The sequence below is a fragment of the Glycine soja genome, chromosome 16 (assembly GCF_004193775.1).
Source record: "Glycine soja cultivar W05 chromosome 16, ASM419377v2, whole genome shotgun sequence".
NCBI classification, from domain to species: Eukaryota; Viridiplantae; Streptophyta; class Magnoliopsida; order Fabales; family Fabaceae; genus Glycine; species Glycine soja.
In genome coordinates, this window is record NC_041017.1 from 4,405,608 (window position 1) to 4,424,928 (window position 19,321).

At 32.7% G+C, this 19,321-nt stretch overlaps 2 protein-coding genes across 8 annotated transcripts; both read left to right on the top strand.

Annotated features, from left to right (window-relative positions):
• Positions 1-1,572: 1,572 nt before the first annotated feature.
• On the top strand, positions 1,573-8,405 carry LOC114391168 (histidine biosynthesis bifunctional protein hisIE, chloroplastic). Of its 3 annotated transcripts, none has more exons than XM_028352182.1 (7): positions 1,573-1,589; positions 5,216-5,437; positions 5,618-5,776; positions 6,940-7,185; positions 7,290-7,385; positions 7,478-7,626; positions 7,882-8,405. In XM_028352182.1, the coding sequence occupies exons 3-7, from the start codon at positions 5,639-5,641 to the stop codon at positions 8,096-8,098; spliced, it is 846 nt and encodes a 281-aa protein (XP_028207983.1). In that variant the 5' UTR covers positions 1,573-1,589; positions 5,216-5,437; positions 5,618-5,638; the 3' UTR covers positions 8,099-8,405. The 3 variants fall into 3 exon arrangements, with proteins under 3 accessions (XP_028207983.1, XP_028207981.1, XP_028207982.1); XM_028352180.1 differs by lacking the exon at positions 1,573-1,589 and adding an exon at positions 4,308-4,432; XM_028352181.1 differs by lacking the exon at positions 1,573-1,589 and adding an exon at positions 4,482-4,612.
• Positions 8,406-12,267: 3,862 nt separating this feature from the next.
• Positions 12,268-16,858, top strand: LOC114390894 (putative serine/threonine-protein kinase). Of its 5 annotated transcripts, none has more exons than XM_028351814.1 (8): positions 12,268-13,169; positions 13,661-13,872; positions 13,972-14,180; positions 14,660-14,786; positions 15,199-15,270; positions 15,486-15,672; positions 15,766-15,898; positions 16,248-16,858. In XM_028351814.1, the coding sequence occupies exons 2-8, from the start codon at positions 13,725-13,727 to the stop codon at positions 16,509-16,511; spliced, it is 1,140 nt and encodes a 379-aa protein (XP_028207615.1). In that variant the 5' UTR covers positions 12,268-13,169; positions 13,661-13,724; the 3' UTR covers positions 16,512-16,858. The 5 variants fall into 5 exon arrangements, with proteins under 5 accessions (XP_028207615.1, XP_028207619.1, XP_028207617.1 ...); XM_028351818.1 differs by having other exon boundaries at positions 13,975-14,180; XM_028351816.1 differs by having other exon boundaries at positions 13,699-13,872.
• Positions 16,859-19,321: the final 2,463 nt, after the last annotated feature.

Genomic DNA, 19,321 nt, shown 5'->3' on the forward strand with positions numbered 1-19,321 from the left:
TTGCTATGTCAAAGCAAACAATCGAATCATGATTCTGCTACTTTTTTTATTAAAAAAAAGGCAATGAAATTATGATTTTGTTGAATATAATATGGTCGGAAAAAATTTAAGGTAGAGGCCAAAAGCAATTTTAGTTGGGAACAATACCAACACACAAAGGGGTATATTAATACAAAAGTGAACTATGTTTAACAAGTGCATTTGCAAGTTGCAACGGTGTCGTTCAGTGTAAAAAAACAAAAACAAAAAGAAAGCGTTAAAATTTACCGTCGGATATATTAATAAAATAATGAACGATTGAGATCTTTTATACCGGTTTGTGTATTTTAAAAATTTTACATTCTCATCTCCATGTAAAATCGATAATCTATAATTTATAATTATAATAATAATAATGGAGCTCACTATTAGAGGCATTTTATCCACTTGTCATTACCTCAGTCCTTCGGGCAATTCTTATCTTTTTGAAAAATATGTCACTTTTAGGCAACAACTTGGATAACGTGCAGTTTACCTTTGTTATATGGGAATGACAAAAAAAAATTAGAAAGGAATCACTCGATAGGACTTTTGTTTTCAAATTTGAATTTGAATGGATTTTACCTTTTCTCACTTCTTTATCCCTCATTTTCATTCTCATTCATTCTTTGTTCTACCTGGACTATGTTTAGAAAAAAATAAACCGATGGTAATGCTTTTTTCCTTCTTAATTTTTCACCCAAACAAAATTGAACAAAACATCACCTTGGACGAATTGGTACTGGCGCTGACGCCATTTCTGAGCCCCTGGGGCGCGATTTGAAAAAATAAACCGATGGTAATGCTTTTTTATTTTCTTCTTTATCCTTCCCCTAAACAAAATCGAACAAAAAATCACCTTGGATGAACCTGCACCGATGTCGACGCTATTTTCGAGTTGTTGAGTCGTGTTTTGAAAATAAAATCTGATTAACATGTTGTATCTTTCCCCTATTTTACAGGTATTTATGGTGGATCGTTGCATATGAGGGAGTTTCACATGCGAGCAAAGATTAATTTAGCCTTCCCTAAAAGTATAAAGGTAACCTTTTATATAATATGTCTTGTGTAAGAATTTGATTTGGTTATATGTATGAAAGTATGCATTTTTATTTTAAATGCTTCTATTTCTTCATCTCCATAACTATACTAATTAATCTGTTTATTATGTTCAACTTAAGCCTTATTTTACTAACTTAAAAGTTGTGGAACGCATTCTCTACCTGGAATTTTTTTTCCCAGTACCGTAGACTTATATATGTGATTTGATCTTTGTTTGACTTCCAAAGTGTGTACTATCTTAAGTTTTACAAGAAGGTTCGTCAACTAAGAGTGACTTTCTTGGTTTCCTTATACATTTTTTGTATTTATTTTCATTGTTGATTGATTTAAATTTATATATAATAATCAAGAAACTTTTTTTTTTTAATTTTGAGTTGATAATTGTTTGAAAGATTCATTGAGATAATGTGTTTGAGTTTAAAGAACCCCATTATAAAACAAGTTGTAAATTTGCTCAAAGAACCAATCACAAAAATAGTAATTTTAGCATGGTGTATCGATTCTCTGAAGTGGGTTTTTCTTCGAAGAATCTCTCCCTGAAGTGGGTTAATTTTACGGTGAGTTCAGGCATGCCAAGGTCAAACTCCTTGCACTGTGCATAACCGTGCATAAGTAATTTTTTAATGGTTGCAAACTTATTTTGAAAACGAATGGCTAGGATTGAATTTACAAATCCGATTGCAATTTTTTTGCATAAATTATAATTATTCAATAAAAAATAATCAATAATTAATTTCTTCATTAACATTGAATCATGAATGTAAACAAAAATTAACATTTTCCCCTCTCTTTGCCACTTGCATTTCACACACATTTTCTATAAATTGAACAAAAAATATCTCAAAATACTCTTCATTTATGGCTTTTATATATACTTTAAGGGGACATTTGTTTCATCGATGATTTTTTTTAATTCCAAAAATATTATTCCTGATAATAAAACATGAAAAATGTTATTTTCGAGTATTTAATAAAAAGTGTGTTTGGTTAACTACAAAGTTAGTTGAGAATATTTTTTTATATTTTCAAGAATAATTGACATATTTGTTTAGTTAAATTATTTTTTCCTTAAAATATATATTATAATTATTAAAATATCATTTTTATGTTGAAGATGTTATTTTTTTCACAATACAAACAACTTTATTATAAGACCAACAAATAACAACAAGTTGCACTCAATGTTATATACCTCACGTTCTTTATTATTTATTAGATAATGACTCAAAATATAGATATACTTATTTGCACCTCATCGAACAAGGGACAATTGGAGGAAAATGAATAATTATTGTGGGTAAAACCCATCAAATTGGTGGTAAATAAAAATTGGCACATAAATGAAAATAACAAAACTTTAAGATGTAAATGAAGGGATCATTAAGAGGAGAATGTGATAATGGATAAGAAGAGGGTATATGTGTATTTGTACTCACATAAAATTTTTGTCCCACGGACTAAATATTTCCTACCCCCTTCGTCCAGATTAAACATTGACTGAATGTGAGATTATTGTTTATTTATATAAAAAAATATAATCATGATTAATTAATTTATTATTTCGTAACAAACATGAGATTATTTTTTTCCTCTTGTATTTTTCGGGACTAAAAAATCCACCCTGAAACAAACGCCCCAAAGGTTGCCTATTCATTTCAATTTTAAAATAACAATATATCACAACTTAAATTATTTATTATAAATCTAAAATATAAATTGTATATTCTAAAAATTTATTTATTATGGATTTCTTAAGAATAATTATTATTAATTTTAATAATAACATAATTTAAAATTTTAAAAAATATATTTATTATGCATTTATAATAATAATTGATCTTGACAATTTCTAATCAGGACCCCTCCCTTGGCCAAAGGTTCCTTGTTTCCTCTTACTCTAAGCTTTTCGTTCATTTTCGCTAAAGTGATGTGTAGGCCGAATAAGTACTTATAAGACATACTGCGACACTAAAGTAAGATTTGGGTTGTGAGTAATCATTGTGAGATAAAAAAAAATATCGAATAAACTGTGGTATTTACCCGAGAGTTCTATCTTATTTATAAAAACCTTTGTGGGCCTTGGATCATGGACCTTTGTGGACAAATTACCATTTAAGTAATCTTTCCTTGATTAAGGTTTATGTAACCTAGACCTCGATCATCCATAAATATCTAGCATGTTACGTGAAGGATTATATATGTTTAGATACAACATACATTTGAAAAAGAAAACTTATAAATACTAGAAGCTTTGAAGAAATGATTTACAAAATTAATATTTTTATTGATTTATTGACCTTACACATAAGTAAAGTACGAGTCATATACTAGTATGAGTAAATAACTATTAGGGCCAACCCTAAGTGTTGTCCGGAGGTGCAAAGACATAGAACACATGACTAAAAGGGGTCCATTTTTTTTTAGTTTTGTCATATTTTTTTCTATATTATTTTATATTATTTTTATAGATAAATTGAAATTGTTATTTTATTTTATATCTCCTTTTTATTTAGATTAAAATGTGATACATGATTAAAAATATCACTCTTTTAATTAGTTTTCCTAACGTGTTACAACCATAGATTCATATTGAATGAATTTCCAACTCTTCCATAGGTCAACATGTTGAAGAAACACAAACAAAAATTAAAACTATAAATGAAATAAAACTAAAATTAGTATATTAATAAAGAAAAAAATATATGTAAGCTTTAATGTGAAATGATATTTTGTCATTAATAGAAGATAATGATGGAGTTGGAATTTTTTTTGTGGGACCAAATATAAAAAATAAATTAAATCATGAATAATTTATATTTTAAAAATATATAAATAAATTAAAATTTAAAAAATGAATTGAGTTTCACGTGAATTTATCCAAATTCGATAAAATTTAACTAGAATGTGTATGTATTTCAAAAATATAATATTAACTCATTTAAATAAAAAAATTTCTACCTTTTGTGGAAATCGAATAAGAAGATCGAATAAGAAGAGTCAAATTCACTTTCTTTGTGCCCCTTTATCATGTCTACTTCATAAATAAGTATTTATATGCATTTAATTTTTTTAAAGATATAAACTTAATAATATAATAACAAATTAAATGAAAAATATGATACATCTTTTTTAGATTTAAAAATTATGTTATTTGTTTGGTAAAATGAAATATATATTTAAAAATTATGTTATTTGTTTGGTAAAATAAAATATGATAATCTTTTTTCTTTCGAATAAGATCAACCAGTGAAAAAGTTACTTTAATTTTACATGGGTTAATTCGAAATAGACACAGCCATAGCTCTCAAGCACAAAGAGTTTCTCCCACCATTGCCTGAACCGATTCTCTGAAGTAGGTTTTTCTTCTTCAAATCTGTTATCTTTTTTCTTTCAGATGTTGGTTTTGTTTTCTTCAAATCTGGGTTTTTGTATATATGGGTTTTGAAGATCTGCTCTTCAAAGGTGTTGTGCCTCAACAAAGGCAGCAGAAACCGTAAGAAAATTCATAGATCTGAGATTTTGTGACAGAGAGGTGATGGACATTCATAGATTCAAGTTTTTTTCTTTACAGATTTGGGTTTTATTGGCCAGAATTTCTTTATTGTTGCAGTGAAATTTTCTTTTTCTGCTGGTTTAAGTTGATTATGGATGTTGTATTTTAATTGAAATGGAGATAATAGAAAAATTTGCAATCGGGTGGAATTTCCCCTTGTTCATCGATCGGCTTTATAGCATTGTTAATTTCTTCATTTTCTACAAATGTTGTATTCAATTTGGGAACCATGTGAAAGGTTTTGTGTACAAGCATAAATTAATGTCTTTTGATTTCATTGTGATGGCTTCAGTGGTTCATACATGCGTTAAATATACCAAATTAAAAATTGTCCATGAACTGTTTGATAGAATGACTGAGAATGAATTGAAATTTTCTTGGAAAGTTGTATTCTGAACTTATTTTTCTTACAAATCAAACTTGGTACTTTGAAATCAGTGTAGTTTGTGTTGAATGTGATAGAAAAGATTCAGAGGTAATGTGTTTGGAAGAAGACAAATGAACAGTATAGGATGAACATAGGAGATCCTCATTTGCAAATTTTATAATTTTCATGTAACCGGCTGTTACCTCCTATAACAGGTCATCAGTGGTGCCTCACCTGTGCATCAGACTTTAACTACTTCACCATAGCCAGCACTGTGAATTGTGAGGGGTCTTTTTCCAAAACCAGAAAGAAACCCTTCCATTTTTCACCTTGGTTCACCACTAAAGTGCTGTCGTAGCTTCTGCTCCATCGTTCTCTCAGTTCACTGTTCAATCTCTCCTTGCTCAGTATAAAAGTTCCTCATTTTGTTGCAAAAGGTGCACATTGCTATAATCATTACTTTCATTCACCCCAATATGACAAAAAAATGCACTTTGTCTTGCTTTGAAACCATGAATTAGGGTTTGTATATGCATGAATTGTAGACTTGAATATATTTTGAATTACCAATATTTTGGATCAGTGAGTCGCTGAGAAATTGGTTGTTGTTGTTGCAGGTTCAGGTTTACTTCAAATCAATGGCTGTTTCATATGTTCACATGCTTCAATGCAACAGGGGTTTCCACAAGGGTAACCTCTCCTATCCTAATTGCAGTTACAAGGCGAGGAGGAGCCACCGTTTAGTTTTTGCTTCTATGCACACACCAGAACCTAAGGTACTTTTGTGTCAACTAACTAACTAACTAACTAACTAACTAGTGTGGTTTCTAGGATTTGGTTGCTTGAAGAAATGGTTACTTGTGAAAGCAAGGAACTGAGTTTGTGTATTTTCCGAAGTTTTAAATTGTGTTCGCAGTTGTGGATTTGTCATATTCCTTGATATTGTTGACCAATGCGACCACAATTGCGGTCATGAACAGTTCTAGAAGGCTAGAACCTTGATGTTGTGTTAAAATAGTGGCTGTGGATAGTTTTTTAAAACCTGGTTTGCCAAGTTGATTGCATTGCACATTCTCCTTATGTGGTTTTATATGTGAACTTACACTCAGTGATACATGTTACTGAGAGATCATCACCATTGTATAAACAAGACCTTAAAGATTAGACCCCCCAAAACATACTAACAAAAGGAATTACCGCATTGTTGACTATCTGTTGTGGCTGTTTGCTGTCTTGAATTGCCGCATAGTTAAAATCAGCTTTTTAAGGAGCTGTGAGAACTTCTACAAATTAGCCTATGGAGAAATTCATCCAAACAGGGGCCCTAGTAGTAGTGAACATGAAATAATTGGTTCGGAGTGGTGGCTTGTTGTGAATTAGATTGTGTAGTAATATCTGGGACAAGCACTTTCTCCGATTTTGGTTTTTAAAAATGATTGGTTGCTTCATATCTAGAGCAGTAGTTATGTAGTTATGCTTTATTTGTTAATGCAGATGATCAGTGATAGAGAATCAACTGGTAAACTTTGCTTCTTTGTCACGAGGCCATATTTGGAACAGACGAGAAACTTGAAGTTCTTTTTGATTTTTAATAAATCATTGTTTTTATTTATCAACTACTTTTGTTGCCTGTTGGTATCTTTAAAGTTTTGATGCTGTTTTAGTTGTATGATTTTCTATCTAATGTTTCACTTCTCATTAAATTGTGGATTTAAGTTTAGATGTATATATCTGGGTTTAAATTGGGTGGCAGTTTTGTTCCATGGGATCAAGTCCTCAAATTCTTTTACTTTTTTATGGCTATTGCTAATATGTTGTTCTAACAAGAACATTCACCCTTTGTGTTATTTGTGAATTTTCTTAGCATTTGTTGTTTTCATATTTTTCTTTTTATTATATAATTCCTTGTTTTTACATTTAAGTGTTTAACTTTTGTCAGGTAGACTCATTACTGGACAGTGTAAAATGGGATACCAAAGGTTTGGTTGTGGCAATAGCTCAGAATGTTGACACAGGGGCCATATTAATGCAAGGTTTTGCCAACAGAGAAGCAATAGCTACAACTATATCTTCTCGAAAGGCCACATTCTATAGCCGATCACGATCTACATTGTGGACCAAAGGAGAAACCTCTAATAATTTTATCAATGTTCACGATGTCTTTATTGATTGTGATCGTGATTCTGTAAGCACTTCCTTTTTTTCTCATTGGATTATTTAATTTTTCCTTTTCCTTTTGGTATCACAAGGTATGTTGATTACTTTTTCTCTGTTAACTACTCTTCTCAGATAATATACCTGGGAAAACCTGATGGGCCTACCTGCCACACAGGGGCAGAAACATGCTATTATACATCAGTTTTTGACTTGTTAAAGCAGCAAGAGGTAACTTCAATCAATTATGAACATATTATTGCCTTGCTTTCATTTAGAGAAAGTTCAGCAATATTCAGATTGGTTTGGGTTATCTATTACAGGCTGAGGAAAATAAATTGGCATTAACCTCTTTGTATGCATTAGAGTCAACAATCTCGCAACGGAAAACAGAGTTAATAGGAGAAAATGAAAAGCCTTCATGGACAAAGCGATTATTGCTTAATGATAAGTTGCTATGCTCTAAAATCAGGTTGTGTATATCTGTCATGTTATTATGTTGCTTTGGAATTTAAAGGGGAAGAAAAATCCTTTTCTTCCCTTTTTGTCCCCAAAATATGTTTTTCAGTCATTACAAAGCCTTTGTAGCTGATAAAATTGATACTGCATATATGCGTTTTACTTGGAATGCCACTTTTATTATAATTCACTTTGCTTGGAGGAAAAATATGGATTTAACGATTGTTTTTTAAGATCTCAGACTGTAATTGTATCTTTCTACCTGCAGAGAAGAGGCAAACGAGTTGTGTCAAACTCTAGAGAACAATGAGGACGAGAAACGTACGGCTTCAGAGATGGCTGATGTACTCTATCATGCCATGGTTCTGTTGGCAAAGAAAGGTGTCAAAATAGAAGATGTTTTGCAGGTTCTTCGTCTGAGATTTTCCCAATCTGGTATTGAGGAGAAGAAAAGTCGTGTATCCCAGAAATCAGTGGATGATTGAATGTTCTGTCAACTCTGTATCTCAAACAATATATTTAGCTTTCGGCCTCATAGCCAGATGCACCATTCGTGTTCTTATCGGTGGGACTATGCTGAATAGGGTAACATTGTTAAATAGTGTAGAGAATGTCGAGAACACCATGTAACTGTTATCCTCTCATTTTTGCAGAATTCAGTTTTACACTTTAAATAAAAGGTTTAGTTAATTGTATTGCTTGCATCATGCTTATGCGTAGCAAACTGCAAGTCTGTAATGCACTAAGCCCTTAATTTTTGTCTCTTAGTTATTTGCTCAAGTATCTTTTAAAGTTGAGTAGAATTGATTTTGAACCGTTAAATGTAGTTAGATGCGTTAGAACTATATTAGTACCCATTGCACTTATGGAATAGATGTTCTAGAATATAATTGGCATTTATTAAAAATAACTATTTTGGCATACAGTTCTAATATTCTGAAACAGGCATTCCATTTTACTTTTTTGGACTTCCCATTAGACTTACGAAGTGTTTTCTTAATAAGGAGATGCTTGTAGTAAAACAATGGATGCAGGTAGCAAAAGGCCCAAATAATTAATAAAACAAGACAATTATTAGATATACCTCACCATTTTACTTATGTACCTCCTTTTACTTATTTTATAACTTGTTTTCTCAAAAATACCCTTTCTTTTTTCCAATGCACCCCTTATGCTTATGCAATTTTGCAGTGTTGTGACATACCTAAGATGTATATCAATTAGGTGGAGGATTTTCTCTGATAGTGGTTTCTTCATTTTGGGTATGTGTTCAGTGAATTGGGAATTAGGGAAGATGTGATCGCAAAGGATCATCATCTCTCTAACAATGAATGTCTTGAGGGAGATCTTAATTGCCTCTAACTAACTCTTGATTTTTAATTCAAGAACTTCCGGTGACCGCTAATGATGTTATATATATTTTGGGTTCTTTCAAAACAGATGCTAATATTTAGCTTTATAACATATGCATTGCCTTTGTGGTTGTAAAAGAGAGGTGACTCTGTGATATACAGAGTAACATAGTTTCCGCAATGGAAAAATGGATATTTACAAAAAGAAAAAAGAGTAGAAACGAAGATCTATAATTGAAAAATGAAGAGACATATCAAACAATTGCCTAATCTTAATTTAACATTGAAGGGTTCCAATTTTTTGACCAAGAAGGGGCTGTGCAAGAGAGGAGGGGAGGAGAAGAAGAGTATTGCAACCCACAAGGGAAGAAGGAAGGAGAAGGAGGTATCGTAAGGGATCAAGGGGGTCCGCCTGAAGGGGGAGGTGATCGATTCTGGTTTGAGAAATATTTGGGAAAATATTTTAAGGGTAATGTAGGAAAAACAATCATAAAATTGGGTAAGGGAGGTATGTGTATCAATAGCCCAATAGCAAAAGTCCAATCTAGCCCAATATTCTTCAGCAACTACCCAATCCACAGGCCCAAGCAAATCAAAAGGGGCCTTCCAACAATAATTTGCAGCAAATTAAACTTGTACTTTTCGGTGCCAGAGATGTTATGAAGTAAAATCTAGTAGACAGCCGCATTTGCATACGAAAGCCTTTTGATTTGAGGTCCCCAGTTAGGATTACACCTCTGATTCTCCAGCTACATAGAATTTCAATTCATGTGACACATGTTTTTGGTATCCAGCTATGTTCAATGACTTCTAAGTTTCAACAACCTAGCCAATTAACGGGAAAAAATTAATAAATATAAAATAGAAGAGAAAGGGGTTCTGGCTAGCAATCATCGAGCGTAATGAAAGGGAATAATGTTGCTTGTATTTGTGGTAGTGAGGTCTCGTCTAAAAATCTGATGAGTCATTAATGGGTACATAAAGTAATGCTCAAAGTTTCAAATCCATTTTAAATACACACAAATAAATGTGATTGGTTAATAGTACTAAACCATTATTAAAATGGGTTGCACCAACTTATCATCATCATCAATGTTTCACTCATTCAACTCAATAATTTATATACAAATCTTATTTATTTATTTATTTGGGGGTGTGAGAAGGAGGTTCTCCAGATAAGCTACATCATCACTTTTGTAATGGTGGAAACACATTGTGTTCAAACAGTTGCAAAAAAAAAAAAAAAATGTGAAAAGCAAAGGAAGAAGAAAAGGAAAACAGTGACACAGGTTAGTAACTTGGGGTAATCAGGTATTCTACGTCACCGATCTAAAGATGTGATCTTTGTGGGGTTGGGACGATTTATACGGTCTGAAAAGTTTGGAGGAAATAATGTCAATTGAGTTTATTTACTGTTAGGTGAGGCGTGTAACACAGAATGGCAAAAGGCCAGTGAGTCTATAACAGGCAAAACCAGTTAAATAAATATATACTGACACTTGGCCACTGATGCCAGTTTTAAAGAGACCAAACCAAACCTAAACTATTTAGTTTTGTATTGCAAAATGGACTTTGCATCAGAAAGGGTAGTACTAAATCATTGTGCCTCAATAATTTTGGACGTTGACATTATGTAATTAAAGGGGTGGTTTACTGGTTACTGCATTATTATCCTTCTATATATTGTGTTATTGATCATATCATTGCGTCCCTATTGTCTTGCTTTCATCAAGTCTATGAATCTTTCAAATCAAAATTAATCATGCCATTTGTTTCGTTCACATTGGTGCCAATACTCACCCTCTGCCTTTTTCCTTTGTTTTTCTTTTGGTCAATTAACAAAAAAAAAAAAGAGGAAAAAAATTAAGATTACAATGATCGGTCTTTTTAAATGACAATTGTCAAATCAATCCATGAAATTATAATGACTTGTCATTTTAATTCTAGAAATTGAGATGAGAAAATTAGTCTCTTTAATTGACAAGTGTTGGTCATTTCAGCTCTTTAATCATTAGTTAATTTTGATCTAATTGTCAAGATCAAATTCATTGATAGGCAGATGGTTATTATCAAACTTAAAATTTGGTGAGATTAGGAATCAAATTGACCATAATGTAAATTTTTAAAGAAAAAAATTGATGATGGTAATATAATAGTAATACCAATTTCAAGAACTAGATTGATGTTTTACTACTTGTGAATATTCTTTGTTAGTTGGTTGGTTTACTAAGTGCAACCCCTACGGCCTGGACTGCTACAATTCTGAACGGTTCTTGACTTCTTGTAATCATCATGGTAATCATCATCACCCCATCATATAATATATGTTTCCATTGCAATGACAAAGAACAAATGATATTAAAGAATAATTGATGAGAATCCGAAGAAGTGTGCTGTTAGAAACGGGAATAAACAAAAGCTTAAAGTAGCAGAACCGTAGAGTTTGCCGTTACATATTCCTTGCTTTTTGTCCTAAATTCCATTCACTTATCGGACTAACATAATCCTTTATATAAAATATTATTTCACACACACATATAAAAATACTCAGTAGGAGCAACGTCAACATAGCTGGCTGGTGGGGCACAACAACCCCACAAAGAACAAGCCACAACTTTGAATCTCCCTCTCTCACCCTTTTGGTATTGTATTTTTTTAATCTTTTTTTTACAAATTCACATGTATCTTTTTACCCAAGACAATTATGTTCTAAGATGACTTGTAAATATTTAATGTAGCTGTAGTTGTATGCTTAAGATACTTACTTGAGACTGGTTAAGTTGGAGCAACCTGGTATCAATGATCTGCTGCTCTGAAGATGGTGGTGTTGTGTCGTATTTGTGTTTGCACATATGAAATGTGAAGACAACTATGTTTAAGTTAGATAGAAGTAAAACTTTTATAGTATTATAAGCGACATTACAAAATATTTAACACAATTAATTCAGATACTTACTACCACTCAGAGATTCATTACTGTTAAACTGAAATCACCTCGTGTCAGTTGATCTAGGTGGCGTTGTGTCGTGTCCTATTTGTGTTTGGGCATGAGAAAAGTGAAAAATAAAACGAAGATACACGATCTTAGTCATTTTACTCTTGCAATGTACTGTGTCTCCTGGCTCTCCCTTTTTTTTTTTCTTTTCTCTGTTTGTGCTGTTGCAGCAGTGTGAATCTGTTACAGCTTAGATGCCCTGTACACGACACAGAAAAATAAATCCCAATTCAACTTGCGGTACCAGACAACAATTATGCCACTTTACAGCCCACAAAAAAAAAAAAAGAAAAAAAAAGATTATTTTTTGGCCCTTCTCTCTCTCTCTCTCTCTCTGTCACTCTCTCTCTCTCTTGATTTCTCTCTCTTGACTGCATTCCCCTCTCCCAAGTCTTGTGCTTCAATTCTAGTCAGCTTGTATTGAATTTCCCTTCAGCTGGAGTCGAACCATCAATCAAAAGAATATAAAGGGTCCCTTGTTTTTGTTTAGATGTATATACATACATACATATATATATATATATATATATATATATATATAAATAAATATATATAACACTACTACTATGTGTATATTTATGGTGATGATTTTGAATTGGGGTGTTTGGTGGAGGTGGTAATAAACCTGATAGTGTGTTGTGTCTGTCGGCGCAAGGTCACTTTCTGTCGGCATTGTCTGTATCCACTATCCAACGATGATACACTTCTGAGAGAAAGAAAGAGAGAGAAAAAAAAGAGTATTTTTTTCTTAATAAAAGTACAACGAAGATAGAGAGGTTTTAGTTTTACTTCTGGGTTTTCATTGCTTACAGAGTGGCATTACCTTTCAGGGAGCATATTCATATCAGCCCTTGACCTTGTCTTTGGAGCCAAGCCAAACTGAGACTTCAACAAGAGTTTCTTCTGATCTGAAGGGTCTTTTTTTAATTTTTATTTTTTGGTTTTTGATTTTGATGCTCCAAAACCCCACTTTCCATATTTGCATCTTGTGTGGAAAGCCTTGGGTTTGGTTGTGAGATTTGTGTTTGAGAGGGTGGAGAATTGGTTCATATGAGGGAAGAAGGTGGAGGGGTTTTTTGGGTCAATCTTGATTTCCGTGAGTGGCATTGGAAGCTCCTTCAAAGTGTCATTGGTAAATGAAGCTCAGGCTTTCTGAGATCCTGCCTCATTATTTGTCTCGTGATATAGGTCTGGAGATTTGACAAAAAAGTAACTCACTTTATTCTATTTGTTGTTCCTTCCATTCCATTCTGCCTTTATCTTATTTATTTAATTTTTTAGATTTCAATTATGTGTAGAGCAGATACGATGTTATTTAGCAAGATCCAATTTTATCAGCCTGCATGACATGCATTTTGCTGGGTTTCCTAAATTTTTTCCAATTTATGCTGCTGACATTAGCTTGGCACTAATTATCAATTTCACAAGCAACCCTATAGGATATAATCTTCTTTTAGTCCAGCATTATCATTATATTCAATTTTTTTTAGTTTTTCCACTTGCATTCTTAACTGCATGCCTTCTGCTAAGTCCTGTCCTTTGCAATCTTGTGTCAACATTCCATTTTGTTTGAACTCTAAGTCACTTTACGGTTCTTAAGTTTTTTGCATTCTTAACTGTGTCTATCTCCTTTCTTTTGAAGCACATTATATTCACACTTCACAGATTGTGATGGTCTTTTGCTGTTCTTTGGACTCCAGGTTTCATGTATAATAATAATTCATATAAATTTGTACAGCATAAGTGAAGGGATTCCCACACCAGATGTCAAGTACTCTTGCAGCAATATTTGGAGGAGCTGCAGGAGCCGTGGCATTGGTAGGGATTGCTATAATACTTATATGGTTTTGTTTGTCTCGCCAAAGGAATGTTTCTAGGACTTCAGAGACAGGGTCCTCTGATCCTTCCCAAGGTAATCACATCTCACATGCATGTATTAGATGAACAAATGTATTCTGTGATGAATAATTTTCCTAAAGTGATGCAAATAATTAAATTCCATTGCTTGCAGTAGGAAGGCATGGTGCAATGGAGTTGCCTATACGAGATACTAGGCGGTTTGAGATGGAAGAACTATCTCTGGCCACAAAAAATTTCAGTGACAAGAATTTGATTGGAGAAGGGAAATTTGGAGAGGTATACAAGGGTTTACTGCAAGATGGGATGCTTGTAGCTATCAAAAAACGCCGTGGACTTGCTAGTCAAGAATTTGTTGATGAGGTAATGCTCAATTTCATGCTCTAAAATATGATTGTATGAGATACTATGAGAATGAAATGTAAGTCCTTGATGAATTTCTTTAGAGATGATTACTGATTAGTCGCTAAATTGTTTTTCCTTGATCTGTTTCTTGTGATTTTAAAAGGATGCCCTCTTTCTCTCTATATCTTACTTCTGAAGTCCTTTTTCTGACCCTTGTCTGTTTCTGCTTCAGAATTTAGAGTAGAGTTCTATAGTAAATGCCATTTAGTTTCATCCATCATTTGATTCAGAAAGTTGAATCTTTCTTTGCCCCTTAATTCACTCAAATGTGTTCAGTCATGTCTGAATAAAGTCTTACAAATATATGTGAGCATAATCAGTATTTCTATCTCAGTTCTTTTTGTGTGGCTGGCAATTGCATACATCATATAGTCTTAAATACTTGTATCCCTTATGGTTCATTCTCTTGCTTTGATCTAACATGACTTCTACTTTAGGTACGCTATCTCTCATCTATTCACCACCGAAATCTTGTCAGTCTTTTAGGCTACTGCCAGGAGAACAATCTGCAGTTTCTTATATATGAATATGTGCCTAATGGAAGCGTCTCCAGTCACTTGTATGGTAAATTTCTGTATATCGGAAAAACTTCATTATCAATTGTATCTCCATTCAGATGATTCATAGTTATAACTGATACCCATAGTACTGTTATTATGTGCTTCATGTTTGCTGCATGTATAACAGTGTTTTACTGTGTAATGTTGTGTGTCAAGGATGACCACACTGAGCCTTTATTTATACCGAGCAAATATGATCAATATTGATTATATAGGATCGATCTAATAATGAGTAATAAGGACTAAATCACTAATTACTATCTAATCATAAATATCAGAATAATATGTAATCTTAACCGCACACATGCAAAACTGAGTTGCATTATACTACATTTCATAAAATTTCTTGTGTCTAGTTTTAGCTAAATGAGTCCTTTCTTAAAGCTCATGGTTGTGACTTTGGTTTTCCTTTGCAGGCGCTGGTCAACAACCGCGAGAGAAGCTAGAATTCAAGCATAGACTTCCAATAGCTCAAGGTGCAGCTAAAGGTGATCCTTTGCAAAATCAGTGAGCATTTGTGGCTTTCCTGGTATCAGTTTTCTTCTCTTTTAGATAAAAATATCCAAGTATCTTAATGGATCCCACAAATTGTTTTTGTAAGCCATTCTAGAACTTTCAGTTATTTGGCAATAGCTTCTCTTGCATAAAGCCATGAGGAACTTGTTCCTGATTTTCAAATGCTCATTCATACTATTCTATGCAGGTTTGGCTCATCTTCACTCTTTGAGTCCCCGTTTGGTGCATAAGAATTTCAAAACAGCTAATGTTCTTGTGGATGAAAACTTCATTGCTAAGGTGGCAGATGCTGGACTTCGCAATTTTTTGGGGAGAGTTGACATTGCAGGCTCCTCTTCTCAAGTGGCAACAGATGAAATATTTCTTGCATCAGAGTAATATATAGCTCTAAAGCTCATGAATGATTTGTGTTGTCCTGGTTATGCATGCATTTATTTTCCTTTATCTATGCACACCATGCCCTGCAGGGTGAGAGAGTTCAGACGATTTTCTGAAAAGAGCGATGTATACAGCTTTGGGGTGTTTTTGCTGGAGTTGTTAAGTGGGAAACAAGCAACAGAATCACCATTTCCGGACTCTAATCAAAATCTGGTTGAATGGGTATGTGATTATTTTCTAGAGTTTAGTTTCTATATATCATCACCGTGTAACTGTCAATTAATCAGAAATCATGTCAGGAATGACTTTTAAGATAGTTATTATAATTTGTAAAAGTAAATAAAATTACCCTATACAACGATTTTTTATTGGTTAACAGCATAAAAACCCTTTACACTATCCATGCATATAGTATATACTCTATTTTCTAACATCTTAAGATGCAAGGTGGCATTCACACAATTTAGTTTTGGGGGCACATGTTGAAAGTGTGTCATAGCTACTTTTCATGATGTGCTTTGTGCTTCTATGTGATTGATTTTGTGTTCTCTTTTTCCTCTCCATAATAAAGGTGCTAAGTAATCAAGACCGTGGCATGATGTCTTACATCATTGATAGAAGATTGGAGAGTAGTTTTACAGCTGAGGGAATGGAAGAGTACATCATGCTCATAATTAGATGCTTAGATCCTTCAAGTGAGAGGCGACCTGCCATGAGCTATGTGGAAATGGAACTTGTTCGGATCCTAGACAAGGAAATGAACTTGACAACAATCATGGGAGAAGGAACCCCTACTGTGACTCTTGGAAGTCAATTATTCAAATCAACAAAATAAAAATAAAAAGAGGGTATTGTTGTCTTAAATTGTTACGTATTATATATTATATACTATATTTGTGCATTATATCTTTGCTTTATTATTTTTCCCCCTCGGTGCATACCAGAGAATAGGGCCAGCTGCTTCCTAAGTGTATAAAGAGCAGTTGTATCCCCTCTATTCATCCTCCCCCTCTATTTTTCTTCTCTTTTTTTATCAATGGGCCAGTGAAAAGCTGTATTCTTTTCTTTCTTTTCCTTTTTTCTTCCTGATTTTTTCCTTCATAAATGTATCAGATCTCTTGTAAACCATTATTTGTTGTTAATATGACAGTGAAGATTGGGTTGGTGTGGTTGACTGTATCAGTTTTACACGTTCCTTCTGTCCAATGTAAACATTTTCTGATTTCATTAATTATGCTACAACTCAAATTCAAACTATATTTTCCTTCTTTTTTTATCATCAAATGGTTCTCCCTCCTTTTGGAAAAGGAGATGGGGATGGGTTAAGTTACTGAAAAGGAAAAATATATTTGCACACCTCAAATGCTAGTTAATACTTAGTGAGAGAGAATATAAGTATGATCAGTGATATAATTGTAATAGGAGAAAAAAAAATAAAATGAGAGATATTGATGGAGTGTTTAAATATTATTGTTAGACTGAAAATATTGGGATTTAATGTCAGTCTTCATTTTCAGTACCAAACGTTGCTTGCCATGTGTGATTTGGCACTCTTGTCCTTTAATTATGCCCGTAACCAAGAATACCTTAACCTCCTACATGTTTGATGATAAGTGATTAAAATACAACTTTTCTAAACTAAAGTGTGAAAATTGAAAAGTAAATTTGGATTTCAAGATTTTTTTTTTCATTTTAAGGAATATAAAACAATGCATCTTGTTTCTATCATTATTATTATATTTTGCCGTGTTTAAAATGTGAATAAAACAAGATGCCTAAAACTTGGTTGAAATGATTTTCGTCCACACTTTTTTTTTCTATAACTAGGAGGCATTTTAAGTTTTTTATTTGACACTTAACTAATGTTCATCTCATCAAGTCAATCCATTTTGGGGATAAAATAGTAAAGTAGTACTTTTAGTTGCGATTTCATTTTTAAGTCGAGTATCAAATCTTATTCATGGAGTCAGCACATTTGTAAGTGTTAGCAAAATATTTGTATTTTTTTTAGAATAAATATGATAGTGAGTTATTATTGATTTCTTAAAATATACCTAAGTATAGCTTGTTAACATACTTCCACTGTCACTCACACTTCCATCGTTCTTGTTTTACCCGGTGCCTCTACTTGCTTCCTCGTCCACCAACAGATTTAATCATGTACATTAGTAAGGAGTGAGACATATTTCTATACACTAGATATTGTAGGAGAGCACACAAACAGTCATACAACACATAAGCAAGCATATAGTGTATTTAGTTCAAAAATCAATTCAACAAAGCATCACTCATGGATATTAATGTTTGATGGACCGATGATTTCCAATAAGCCATGTAGGTTATTACATGTGTATGAAGGTATAATGTTTTGAACATAGATGCAAAAAAGTGTTTCAAATGAGCTTGTGTGTGTATAAGTGGACTTTCATTTGGTTCTTTCATAAGAAATAGTGCCCAACACGCTAAGTAATTGAATATGCGTCCAATGTTTTTTATGAAAAATTTCAACGCCCAATCTGTTTCTTTCCTCCCAACGCCTTAAGAAAACTTACAGTTTATTATAAACACTTAAGCTATGTTCATCTAAGGCAAAACGAGTATGCTTTCTATGTTTCAAATGCTAGCTAAGGTTCAATTGCTCTTGATATTCCCTTTATTTTTTTAATATGCATTAACGTTTAAGCATTTAATGAAAAATAAAGTTTCTTTAAATATACAACTTTTGATGAAAAGCATTGCTACACAAGGCTCAATACAAAGAGAAAACTGAAAAGGGAAAATGCAGAAAAAGAGTGCACATTTTCAAATAGTGTTAATGCTTTTTAGGAAAGAAATGACACCTATCTTTTCTCACTCCTCCAGAAAAGTAGACACGTAAAAAATAATTACATGTAAAAGCTCTGATGCATTTAATGTACAATTAGAACGAGAAGAATTACAAGGACATGAACACACAACATATCTATGAACTTTGATGCTAATATAAAGACTGAAGAGAAAAATGAAACTATAAATCTGGATGAAACAATACTTTATTGAAACAGGCCTCTCTAAAAGTCAATAACAATCATCTTCAAGGTCAATAAAAGGAACACTAGTTGCATAAGCTCATTTCTAGGAAGAAAAATAGGATATAGAGGTGTTGTGTTGTATGAGTTAAGTAGCAGTTGCTACTTTGGATACAGAGCAAGGAAAACCTTTGAAGAACCTTTGAAAGAATACTTAGGCATGACATATAGATGCTTAGAGAATACTTAGATAAAGCCTAAAATGACTTTTCAAAAGAATACTCAAGTCAACATACAATTGTAGTACAAGAGAAGGTAATTGATCACTATGTCATATTGATTTATATTAAAATATGTGAAAAATAAAATTTATATATTATATTTAATAATTTTATTTATATATAATAATTCATGCAATTCAACTAGGGACCCACCTATTAAGCTGATAATCGAGTGATCCAATGCTTCTACTTGCTCATTCCTCTATCCAACTTTTAAAATACTGAGAAATACATTTAATTCCGACACTTTGATTAACAGAATACCTAAACATATGATAATGCATCATCAGACTAATATCAGACACATACTAGCTTACTATACCATAACCCCAAAATTGGTATGTTACACCAAGTGG